This window comes from Aristolochia californica, unplaced genomic scaffold (genome assembly GCF_029961685.1).
Source record: "Aristolochia californica isolate CCGP_79_NKW_82.1479 unplaced genomic scaffold, dmAriCali1.0.hap1 SCAF_12, whole genome shotgun sequence".
In the NCBI taxonomy this organism is placed as follows: domain Eukaryota; kingdom Viridiplantae; phylum Streptophyta; class Magnoliopsida; order Piperales; family Aristolochiaceae; genus Aristolochia; species Aristolochia californica.
In genome coordinates this window covers 28,040,795-28,052,829 of record NW_027181793.1, presented here as the reverse complement: position 1 = coordinate 28,052,829, position 12,035 = coordinate 28,040,795, and the positions used below count along the sequence as shown (strand labels likewise).

At 36.0% G+C, this 12,035-nt stretch overlaps 2 protein-coding genes across 4 annotated transcripts; one reads left to right on the top strand and one right to left on the bottom strand.

The window, feature by feature from the left end:
* Positions 1–1,636: 1,636 nt before the first annotated feature.
* On the bottom strand, positions 1,637–2,340 carry LOC137945539 (histone H4). Its single transcript, XM_068791474.1, has one exon. It carries the CDS (start codon positions 2,253–2,255, stop codon positions 1,944–1,946), a length of 312 nt encoding a protein of 103 aa, XP_068647575.1. The 5' UTR covers positions 2,256–2,340; the 3' UTR covers positions 1,637–1,943.
* A 1,938-nt stretch (positions 2,341–4,278) lies between these two features.
* LOC137946442 (uncharacterized) lies at positions 4,279–11,508 on the top strand. Of its 3 annotated transcripts, none has more exons than XM_068792730.1 (16): positions 4,279–4,605; positions 4,722–4,753; positions 4,865–4,976; positions 5,114–5,211; positions 5,416–5,512; positions 5,605–5,694; positions 6,079–6,141; positions 6,275–6,349; positions 6,433–6,498; positions 7,067–7,144; positions 8,586–8,696; positions 8,812–8,889; positions 9,634–9,753; positions 10,945–10,988; positions 11,067–11,128; positions 11,283–11,508. In XM_068792730.1, the coding sequence occupies exons 1-16, from the start codon at positions 4,573–4,575 to the stop codon at positions 11,321–11,323; spliced, it is 1,200 nt and encodes a 399-aa protein (XP_068648831.1). In that variant the 5' UTR covers positions 4,279–4,572; the 3' UTR covers positions 11,324–11,508. The 3 variants fall into 3 exon arrangements, with proteins under 3 accessions (XP_068648831.1, XP_068648832.1, XP_068648833.1); XM_068792731.1 differs by having other exon boundaries at positions 4,280–4,605; positions 11,067–11,124; XM_068792732.1 differs by having other exon boundaries at positions 4,575–4,605; positions 4,722–4,767.
* The last annotated feature ends 527 nt before the right edge of the window (positions 11,509–12,035 follow it).

The following is a 12,035-nucleotide window of genomic DNA, read 5'->3' as shown; positions in this document are numbered from 1 at the left end:
ATGTTATTAATAAAATATTTATTTATTTACTTATTTATTTTATTCATTATTTTATTAGTATATTAAATTTAGTGATTTAACAGTTGTAATTAAAATATTCTTAAATTAAGCAATTGAAGAAATATTTTTTTTTAATTATTTTATTTTTATCATTAATTAAACTAATAATTTTTTATTTTGTGGAAATATATTATTATACTACTAAAAATCTATCTTATGTTATTAATAAAATAATATATTTATTTATTTATTATATTCATTATTTTTATTACTATATTAAATTAGTGTTTTCAGAGTGGTAATTAAAATATTGTTAGCGTAAGCCATTGATCAAGTATTTTTTTAATTATTCTATTTTTATCATTAATTAAACTCGTGAATTTTCATTTTGTGAAAATATATTATTAAATTATACTATGTAAAAATCTATTTTACGTTATTACTAAAATATTATATTAATTATTTTTATTAATAAATTAAATTATTGATTTAAGAGTGGAATTAAAATATTGTTAAATTAAGCAATTGATCAAGTTTTTTTTTATTATTCTATTTTTATCATTAATTAGACTAATGTTTTTTTTGTGAAAATATATTATTATTTTATACTACATAAAATATATCTTATGTCATTAATAAAATATTTTATTTATTTATTATATTCATTTATTAAATGATATATTTTTACTTTTTATTTCTCTATTTTTATAATTAATTAGTACACTAGTTAATTATCTCACGTAATTATTGTATTGATTTATACTAAACTTCAATCTATCTTAATTTATTAATAAAATATCTTGTTGAATATACTAATATATTTTAATATTACATTAAATTACTTATTAGGGTAATAACCAAGTTTGTTTAGGTTAATTATCTGTTTAGGTATATAATCTATTTAAATATATTACAAAAATAACTCATTCTCTTCTTCTCTACACTACATTTTTTTATTTTAAATACTACCACAAGAAAGTGTTTTCTAGTGCCTGTTACATCTACCGCATTAACACAAACAAATGATTCACTTTTACTTAGCAAACCAGGGTTGTGACCGTTAGGCATTTTGAAAGTATAATTTGACAATAATTTGACCATTAGGCCTACTCCCTACAAACAAAGGGGAATAAGTAGCAGCCACGTGGCCTGTCCAAAGATTTCCACTAACATCTCCATTTCCCGCCGGGCAAAAAATTGAGACAAATCCCGATTCCCGCCCAATCCAAACTTCTCTCCCACCCAACTGTGTCCAACTGGTGACGCTTGAAAAGCCCACCGTATGGGCTGGACCCATTAGATAATGCAATGCACAAATTTGCAGTTTATTCACTACTCACTAGGTTCATAGACGCACAAAGTGGGCTCATTAAAATCAGACCCATAAATTATTCTTCCGCCAAATAGAAATAGAAATACTCCATTCAACCAATTTTCTCGCAGGGTTATTTAGTAGTTCAATTGAAGCTTTCACTACAAACAACACAATCGAAAAACCAAATTATGATTTTGTAGCTGTTTTTATTGACCATTGAAAGATTCATAAGAATCGCCTAACTTCTTGAAACAATGCCATACAGGTTTAGGAAGAGTTTAGAAAACCAAAACCTCCATTCTGGTGAACCGAAACACGCAATTCAACCCAATCACCCTCCTTCATTACCTCAGGACTCATCAATAAAAACAGCAAAATACATAAGTGAATTCACATTATGGAAACGAGGCATTACAATTTCCATTCAATTCCATTGATCAGCAATCTGATCTAACCCTAGATACCGCGAATCGGCATCCCTAAACCTAAATCAAGAAACTGGAAAGGAACAAGAACCGACAAAACGCTAAATTCAAAGAAATTCGTAGACTAAAAACTACAGATTCGCCTGTTATCTCTTCTTCCTATACAAGAACATCAGAGCCATAAAAACCCTAGATCCATCACATCAACCACCGAAACCGTACAAGGTCCTACCCTGGCGTTTCAGCGCATAGACAACATCCATCGCCGTGACAGTCTTCCTCCTAGCGTGCTCGGTGTAGGTTACAGCATCGCGTATAACGTTCTCGAGGAAGATCTTGAGGACGCCCCTGGTCTCTTCGTAAATGAGACCGCTGATTCGCTTGACGCCACCACGACGAGCAAGACGGCGAATAGCCGGCTTGGTGATGCCCTGGATATTATCTCGTAGAACCTTCCTGTGACGCTTGGCGCCACCCTTTCCCAAACCCTTGCCACCCTTTCCACGGCCGGACATATTCTTTGCCTCCTGTCTGCAATCTAACTCAGCCGCAAGGGTAATCGGCTAGAAAGTAAAGTACCGCTTCAGACTTCAGAGAGAGATTCAGCTTTTCATTGCGTCTATGTATCTTAGGTGTTTTATAGAGAGCGTAGCGGCTTGTAAACCGCTAGATTAGGCCTCGATCCGGAGAAAGGGTGTGTTTTTATCTTGAACCGTTGATTATTTTGAGTCGCTTGTTATTGGTGGAGAGCTCAAGTGTCGGATTGAAGGCGGAACGAGTACGAATGAACAAAAGCTAGCGAGAGGGTCGAGTGGTCATTGGTGACAAGATGTGGTCAATTCGCACAAGATTACAGCTAGTAAAAAAATGTGAGGGTCCGTTCAAGTTTGATCATGTTCCACACCTGGAAATTTGCCCCTAAACATGTGATTATTATTTGCATGTGTTCTTGGTGGGTCTCAAAAAAGTAAATTGTAGGAACGTCCTGAACAAAATTATAAGAATAATTCGTGACTTTCTAGCATCGTCTAAGGCATTATTAGCTTTAAATTGCCGAAATATCAACTAAATAATTTATATTCTTTATATTTTTTTATTAATATTCTAATAAATTACAATTTTTTTAATTATTATTTTGTAAACAAACCAAAATTATTGTTATATTTTGTGGCATAGGGGTAGAGTATAGAGGAATGGTGTGACCTCTTTGGTATATATTTATATTGAGTTCAACAACACTTAAATTTATTTGATTGTAAAGATAATTTTTCTCCGTCTGAACATTTTACTTAAACTCAAACTTTAACTACTTAATCCATCCCCAATAATTGAGTTTGATTCCAACGTGGAATCCATTGCACCGGATCATCGTCATGTTTTAAGTATTTTTTTGTAAAAAAAATATATATATAGTATAATATTAAAATAATTATCTATAAAAACCATTTATGAGAATTAAAATATATACTTTTTCAATACAAGAAATAAATTTTATCTCAAAATTATGATTTTACCCATGAGATAATATTCTCTTTTAATCAAAATGTTATGGTCCTGGGTTAAGTATTTTTGTTTTCCGCTCCTAACAGGCGATCTTTGGGTAGTATTGGTTAGGTGCTTAACATTTGGTATGAGAGCGGGTTCCCACATCACGAGTTCGAGTCCCAAGACACGCAAAAGCCAGATTAAATTACTGGTGGGTCCTTATGATAAACCCTAGATCGGGGTAGTGTCGTTACATAGATATTAATAGTCCCGCCAAAGTACAGTCACAGTAAGAAGATGAGCAAAAAGGGAAAGGAAAACCTCGAGCGCAAATGCTGGATTAAAATACTGGTAGGTCGCATCTAGGTATTATCGCAGTTGGGCTAGTGTCGTTGCGCCGTCGTGGTCATCGGTTCGCGAAGGTGGAGTGTGATGTTATGGTCTTAGGTTAAGTACCTATGTCTTCTGCTTCTAACATGACAGTATTTTGGATAATATTAATTAGGGACTTAACACAAAACTTCCAACTCTATAGAAAATATGAATTTTTTAATGTAACTAAATACATCAACTAAATTATTTATGTGATGGATTATACTCTAAACGAATCAAGCATCTTATACACAAAGCAATGAGTAACATAAGCGAGATAAGAAGTGATCATTCTTATGTTTTATACACACGCAATATTTGTATGATGATGTGACATTAAATCATTGCACGTTTATAGTCAGACCATGTGATTATTAACGTCTAAGTGAACTATCATAATTTTTACTATTATTATTATACATCAACTTTATAGTCAGACTTGTTTGTTGCTAACATATACAGGATGAGTTTCCACACCATAGCAAGGAGTGTGAGACACCTCTCACATTGGGGGGCCGGGCCGGTCGCGGTTGCCTCCCCTCTGTAGACATTGTAGAATAACAAGGAGGAGGCGCTCTTCTCGGTTTTTTCCATCTTTGGCTGCCGTAACATATACGGTACGCGCGCTTAATGGCCAACCCAAATCCCGCCATCATTTGCTGTTAATGCCCGTCTTACTTCCCGAACAAATTTAGCCTGGGCCGGCAGCGCTACTCACCGATGACTCAACTGACGGACTCGATGCCAACGACGCATAGGCACCACCTCGCGTCGTCGCCACAGGGTGCACTCTAGCTACCTCCCTTTCAAGCGCCTCCCTCATCCTATTCAACTTCCCAAATTTCAAATTTCCCAACGCAATATCCCTCAGGACCGAAAGTTACCCAAACCCTCGTCCCTCACTCTCTTCCGCCATTTTTTTTTTTTAATAACTGTCTTCCTCCATTTTCATCGCTCACTGCATACTTCTCAGAAATGTCTGCAACAGATCTCACCTTCAGTTTAACGGTACGGTATTTTCTTCACAGCGCATTCCGCATTTGTATATCCGTTAGCTTCCTCCTCTGCTCTTCGCCTTTTTTCCTTCTTCATTTGTGATAATGACTCAGTTTCCACCGATGCAGACATCAACTACGCATTCCGGACTCGGAATTGGGTGAGAATGTCTTTGTTCGTCGAGAAATCTCTACACTTTGTGTCGACTCCGTCTCAATGTAGTATCATCTATTGTTTCCTTTTCCTGCATTTTGATTCTGGGTTGTCTCAGGGAGTATGCTTTTGCCGATGTGGGAAATCTAGAACATTGTACTAAATATCTGAACCAGACTTTGGTTACCTATGGTTTTCCGGCATCACTTGATCTCTTTGCCAATGATCCGGTGAGATGGCGATACGTCTACTTGGTTGAGAGTGCATTTGTTCGTTTATATGTTTTTTTTCCGGCCGGATCAGGAGTGGGCTTCAGTGTGCCTTCTTAATTTGTGACTCATGATTTATTGTTTTTTGCTGTTGCAAGGTCTCAATTGCACGTACTTGTAACTGCATTTATTCATTGCTGCAACAGCGGCAGCGAGATATCGAATTTAGGGACTCAGCTAATGAACAGAGGCAGAGGTGAATTTTCGTTTTTCAGTTATGATCTAGAATTCCAGGACTTAGATGTCAACTGATGCTTAAGTAATTTTCTTGTATACAATAAATTACTATTGTTGTTTGATGTCTCTTGCAATCCTTTGCTACATCCAAACTAATTTACAGAGAATTAACAAATTATACATGTTTTTGTGCCATTTTTTACTCTTTTCTTTCTTATTGTAGGTTACAATCGGACATATCAAGATTAGAGGGCAAGATTGAGAGACTCGAGGCTCAAATAGCTGCCAAAGGACGAGAAATAGCATCCATGACACGCACGGTCTGATGAATTATTTATTTCCTGCTTCCAATACAGTCACTTTTACAGCTCATGGACTTTAGTATAGCTACAGTGAAATTTCATATTAACAGGAGGCTAAAGCTACAGCAGCTTTCAAGTCTCAAATCGAAAAGCTCCAGCAGGAAAGGGATGAATTTCAGAAAATGGTCATCGGTAACCAGGTATGGCTTTTACCTCTGCATGCATGGATCTTCTCATTACACATCATGTATTTGGCACTTTAGATTACACATATGCTGTTTCTTCCTCCTTGTATTATGATTGCTCATGTAGCTGACTATCAAGTAATGAGAAGGATGGCGATGATGCTATACACCTATTTATTATTTCTCTCTTTGCTTCTCTCATGCTTTGATGGAATCTTCTATCCTGAAGAGGTGCATATTAGGTTGAACACCTCTAATTTATTCAGAGAATGGATATTGCTTCTCTTCTCTTTCAATGAAGTGGACATTTCCCCACATTAATGGGTTTGGACTGTATGTCCATATTAGGCTTTTGTGTGACATCTTATCACCGACTTATATTGCTTTGTGTTTTAAAAGCAAGTCCGAACTCAACAAATACATGAAATGAAGAAAAGAGAAAAGGAGTATGTAAAATTGCAGGTAATTTGATTCTTGTTCCCATTCTGCTCCTTGAAAATTCAAAATAGTTAGTGTATATTAACAGCGGTGGCAATTTATGGTAGAAGGTGTGAGGCGTTGAACTAACAGAGGGATTACATATGTTTTTCTTCAGGAGAGACTAAATCAAGTGTTAATGGAAAAAAAGAAGGAATCCAGATCAGGGATGGAGATAATGAATTTACTTCAGGTGCTGAACAGTTTGAAATAGTCATTTATAAGAATGGCCGATTAACTCTGTGTAGCTAAGGTCTACTGTGCTATTTATAACAGAAAGAAGGACGACAACGTGGAACTTGGAATGGAAAGAAGGCTGACAACGATTTCTATAAAATGATTGTAAGAGGGATTTTTTAGAAAATAATTTTTTTCTTGGCTTTCCAACATTTCTAAATTAGTATTATTTTTCTTGGTTTTATCATCAAGAAACAACAAGTAGAGGGAGAAACAAACACTGAGCCTCATGATATATGAGGAAGGTAGTTACACACTTCAACATGGTGATGGATAAATCCCTGTTTGCTAAAGCATCTGCAAGAATGTTGGCTTCCCTTAAAATATGATTCCATGAGACAAACAGGGGGCCATAAACACGAACTAGTGCTATGTATACATGCTCCAATGGCTAGGGGAGGTGGGAGCATCAGAAGCTTTTCGTCAGCTCATGGCATTGGGAAGAGGAGTCTTCTTGAGAAATGTTGGTTTTGTCAGCTGAATCTACTTCTTTGGCCAGGGAAGAGGAGCATTCTTGAGAGAATATTTTCATCCCATAAAGGACAGCAACTCAGCATTGAGGGGGGGGGGGGGGGTTTCTTAAATGAAGTCTTAGATTCAGATAAAGAGGTGTAGCGTGCATATGTACTCAAATATTTTTTAACTGTTACTTCTAAAACTGTTTGACTGGCAGGCAGATGCATATGAGGCAAAGAAGCAAGAGCTAATGGCGGAAAATGCTGATTTAAGGGCTTCATTGCGTTCCTTACAGGTTGCATTATAATATTGATATAATTATTACTTAACATACATGCGAGTGCTGTTTGAATGAAGGTGGATATATGCATTGAAAGGGTTCTCTGATAGCAGTGGTTGCAATAAGATTTTATAATGACATTCTGGTGGTTTCCAGTTGAGGAGCTTTTGAAGTTCATCCTAGAGATTCATGAAAATCTATCATGCTGAACAGTGTTTTTTGTAACCAAATTCCCATCTTCATGCTTCAATCACAAGTACTGAGACAAAACACAGACATTATTTAGCCGTTTGGGGAACTAAAATGATCATTCAAAAACCAAAGAAAAAAAAAAAAAGAGAACTCCATACAGCCTCAAAGAGACACTAAAACATAATTAACACAAATTACACAAGTATTATCTGAACCGCACTACATGGAAGTGGAGAAATTTGTGATTTAAACTGTTTACATAGTTCAAATTTTAATTAGAAACTATTTTTTATCTGATCAACACCCGTTTGACGTATGTAATAGTGCATGAAATACCTTGAAATTGATGCAAATGTCTTAAATGATCTTTTGGTAGTTTTCAAGAATAATTTTCATTTGGAGTCGGTTGTTTAGGGAAGATTTATCCTTTTGTTGTATTGTTAGTTCTAGAAGATTATTACTGCAAATTCATTGCTACTGCGGAGGGAGCTGTGATAATGGAATGTTTCAAATAAAATCTGACATGCCAGAAATCATGTAAGTGGCGATGGATCTTAGATAGTAGTGACATTAGCAGCAGAAGTGGTAGCATGGGTTTTTTGGAAGAGGTGAATTTTGATCATCATAAAGATCATCCCTCACATTTCAAAAAAAATAAAGATCATCCTGATCTTAGCCTTGTCTCATTTATGTTGGTTTGGCCTACATAATCCCCCTTTTTCACTGAATCATCTGCCACCCAACTTCTCCTGTAAGTCTGTCTTCATTACTTATTTCAGTGTTCCATGTCCTGCTGGTCTGCTGACCAATCATTGTCCTATATGAAGATTTCCCGTTTGAGTTGTGCAAAAGGCTTCACGCCTGCTGCAAACCTGAAAAGACGCCCCTCTTTTACCTATGCTTGATATTAAGCATGGAGTTAAAGATTGTGGTCTCTGGCACTTGTTTTAGAATGGCCATCGAGTTTGTCTAACACACAAAAAGAAAAATAAAAGAAATGAAGTTTGTCTAGAAGGGTCTTCAGTGGGTTATATTTCTGATTGGAACTCATGCAGTGCCTACTGCATGTGGCATTATGTGGAGCAGTATTCTATCAGCACCTGTCTTTGGCTATCTTTTTGAAGATTCTTTTCCCTTAACGTCGCAGGGGATAAAAGGTTTTTGAATTGTTGCAATTTTCTGGTCAAACTACACTTATGGTTTAATTGCTCTGTGGTTAAATACAAACAAGCATTATAATATCTTTCTGGATGCATTCTTCCAGATGGAAGTACGTGACCTTCTAAATGCTCCATCCGGGCTACCTAAGCTGATTTCTTCAATGAATGAAAAACATGATATGGAGCCCCTTCAATCGCCATTGGGAGGCAGGACGGTACAAGCTATGCGATAAACTGCTTCTATTGCTGCATGAAACTGCATTGATTGTTTTCTGAAGTCATTTTGCTTGAGATTTTGGTGGCCCTTTTAACTGTTTGAACCATCTGCAGGATGTCTTTGACCTACCTTTTCACATGGCTAGAGATCAAATAGAAGAAAGCCTTCGAACTAAAATGGTCTCCATAAAGGTAAACATGGGTTGCATTATACCTTGGTTGTTTAATTACCAGGATGCATTAAATTGTTTATATTGAGGGAAAGAGTCAGGAGAGAGTCGATATTTGGGTTAGAAACACATAATGTTTTACCTTGATCCAAATCAACTTGGAAGCCTGATTCAGCGACAGGTTTTGGGATTTGGATTTGACAGGTAATTAGATTATGGTCTAAATTTAAGTTTTAACTGCAGCTGATGCAAATGTACTGTGACAATTTTTACTTGATTAGGGTTCTAATAGCTATGTAAAAATACTATTTACTGTGTTACACAAAATATACCAGAGGTATTAAATATGTAAAAATACAATTTATTGTGTTACACAAAATATACCAGAGGTATTAAATATGTAAAAATACTATTTACTGTGTTACACAAAATATACCAGTGTTAAAATGTAATGATTTTAATAATATATTGTAGTAGTGATCGAGTATTAGCTACTGATCGGGAGTCGCACTTTTGAATTGCATCTATAGTTTATCATAGTGGTTCTGCATCCAATTATCTTGAGTTGATTTACTTCATATTTTTTTAGTTTATATATTGACAAACTTAAATTGTTATACAGCTAATTTTTGCTCCTAGTTGTTTGAACTTTGTTATGTAATCATTTTCATTTCTCATCACTCGTGAAATATAAAGTTGTTGGACTTTTGTTCCATCTTTCGTTAATTGTCACCATTATATTCACTTGTTTTCTTGCTGTTTAAAGGAGAGAATGGTGCAACTTCAAGATTCGCAGAAGGGAGCAGAGGTCACTTCTGAGGCAACTGAGAGAGAGCTTGAGCTTGAAGCTCAACTTGTCGAGGCGCAAAGCATCATCCAAGAGCAGGTCTTGTATTTTGTTCATTGATTTATTTAATTATAAAATTATTTTTTCTAGTTTTATTTTCTTTTTCTTGTAGCCGATTATATTACCTTTAGGTGCATTTGCAGCTATGACTTTTATTTTTAGCTTCGTCTTCTAAATATTATGATGATTAATACATCTGGAAGTGAATGGGGCCTTGGGATTAAGTCTAACCAGGGTGTGGGGTTCAACATCCAAAAAAAATGAAAGGAAAATCTGTGAGTGCCTACCTATGCTCTCGGGAAGGCAATATGCGAGTATCATGGTGTAGGGAATGTTGAAGGAAAAAGAAAAGCTCTGGAGCTCCAAGAGCTTCGTAGATTCATGTAAGAGAAAAAGTTTAGCTTGTGGTTGATGTGTCATTACTTCCTTTATAATACTGTTCCAAACTATCTTTCTATATTCAATAGTGAAAGCAAGTAAAATTCCGTATGAAATATAATGGATACTTTTATATGCTACTTTTTAAAGTTCAATCAATGTAACTATGTTCTGAATGCTGAATTTTATGGCCAACGTTGCTTGCAAGCATTTTAAACTTCTATTTGGTATAAAATTTACAGTTTTTGAGCTGGATTGTGGTTGAACTTTGTGACTGATCAAACATAATAAGTAATTGAGTTAATCATTTTAGTGTCACGACATAGTCCACAAACTTCAATTGTCCATCAATTGTAAGTTAAAGTTTTAGCAAAAGCACTATCATCTGCACATCTATCTTGAGTAGAGGAGTAACCTGGTTGATGATTCTGGGTAATCATATTAGTTATCTCCAAACCAAAGCAATCAATGCAATCTGGGAATGTTTTTATTCCTTTATTGCAGTGTTCCACTAGCATTGTTTTCCAACTAGGAATTGCGAACCGAGTTGGGATCCTGATTTTCTGGGTTAGGTCAGACGAGTTGGGCCTGGACTTGGTTCAAGTCGCAGGGGACTCACCCACTGTAAAAGGGTTGAATCGGACCCCTAGACCTGACCCACCCAGTCCCAAATCTAAGTCGACCCGGCCAAGTGAGAAAACCAGGGTTATGAGAATAGAGTTAGACTATAATCGTGTATTTAGCCTTTTGACAACACTTTTCAATTGAATTTGTCTTTCATCTGTATGAAGAACCCATTATCACTTTATTATCTTCTACCAGAAGGGATATTCATACAAGTTTTATATGCAGGCTTCTGTAATGTCTAAACATCTGGCAAAGGTTGAGAAACCTAGGTAATGTCACCACACTCTTTCTAGTTTTGCAATAATATTTTGGGATGACCATAAATGACCAAGTGACTAAATTTTCAGAAGAGTGAATGGCCATCTAGATCCTGACAGGGACTCAATTGTTCCAGGTGCAACGGAGGTAGGTACTAACCATCTTATTAACTATACTTTCTGATATTCCATCTCTGACTTTATTACAAACAGACCAACTCAAACTTTATTATTGGCAATCCTCATAATTTAGCCGAGGGGTCTCGTGTTCCTTGTTTATTACTAACCTTGTTTTTTCGTGTGCAGGCTGTATGAAATCTGAGATCGACTTCAACTTGTTATCCTAATTATTGTACACGTTTGTGGCTCATCTTAGGCCCAAGTCAGGCTTTGCCAGCCAGAGTAGTGGTGGGCACATTGCAATTTTCTAATGTAATCTTTACTTCCCAGTTGTTGTTGTCAAATGAATGAAGATGTAATCTGTTATATACCCTATGATGATCAACCACTCAATGTTCTACAATCCGTTCAAAGAGCTTGTTCTTAGAAGTGACGAACTGATTTATGACTCCTTTTAACTCATGTCATTAGACCTGGACCCAGCCTATTGGTTGGATCGTGGTCAACTGGACCTGGTTCTGCCATTTGATTATCCCAAAGTTCGTCACGTAGAGAACAAGGCAAAGATTGGAAATTTTCTTTTTCAATGCCCAAGGTTCATAAAATCTTGCTAATCAATCAACTTGATTTTAAACGAAGAGCAAGTGCAATAACATGACCGACATTCTGAACTAGAAATTGTTGGACGACTTGCAAGAGTCGTCTCTCAGACTTGGATTTCTTCATACTCTTCTTAAATTGAAAAGCCGAACATCGAACTATAGATTTTGGGACAAGTAAAATAGTCATTGTGTGAAAGGTTTATTCATGACCCTTTAATGGTATCGTACACATTTTTCAGAAATGAGAAAACTGAAAGTAGAAGTTGCTGAACATGCAAGAAATTAGAGAAAGATCGTTGCAAAGAAGGAAAATTATAAAAGTGTCACCAATTTTCTT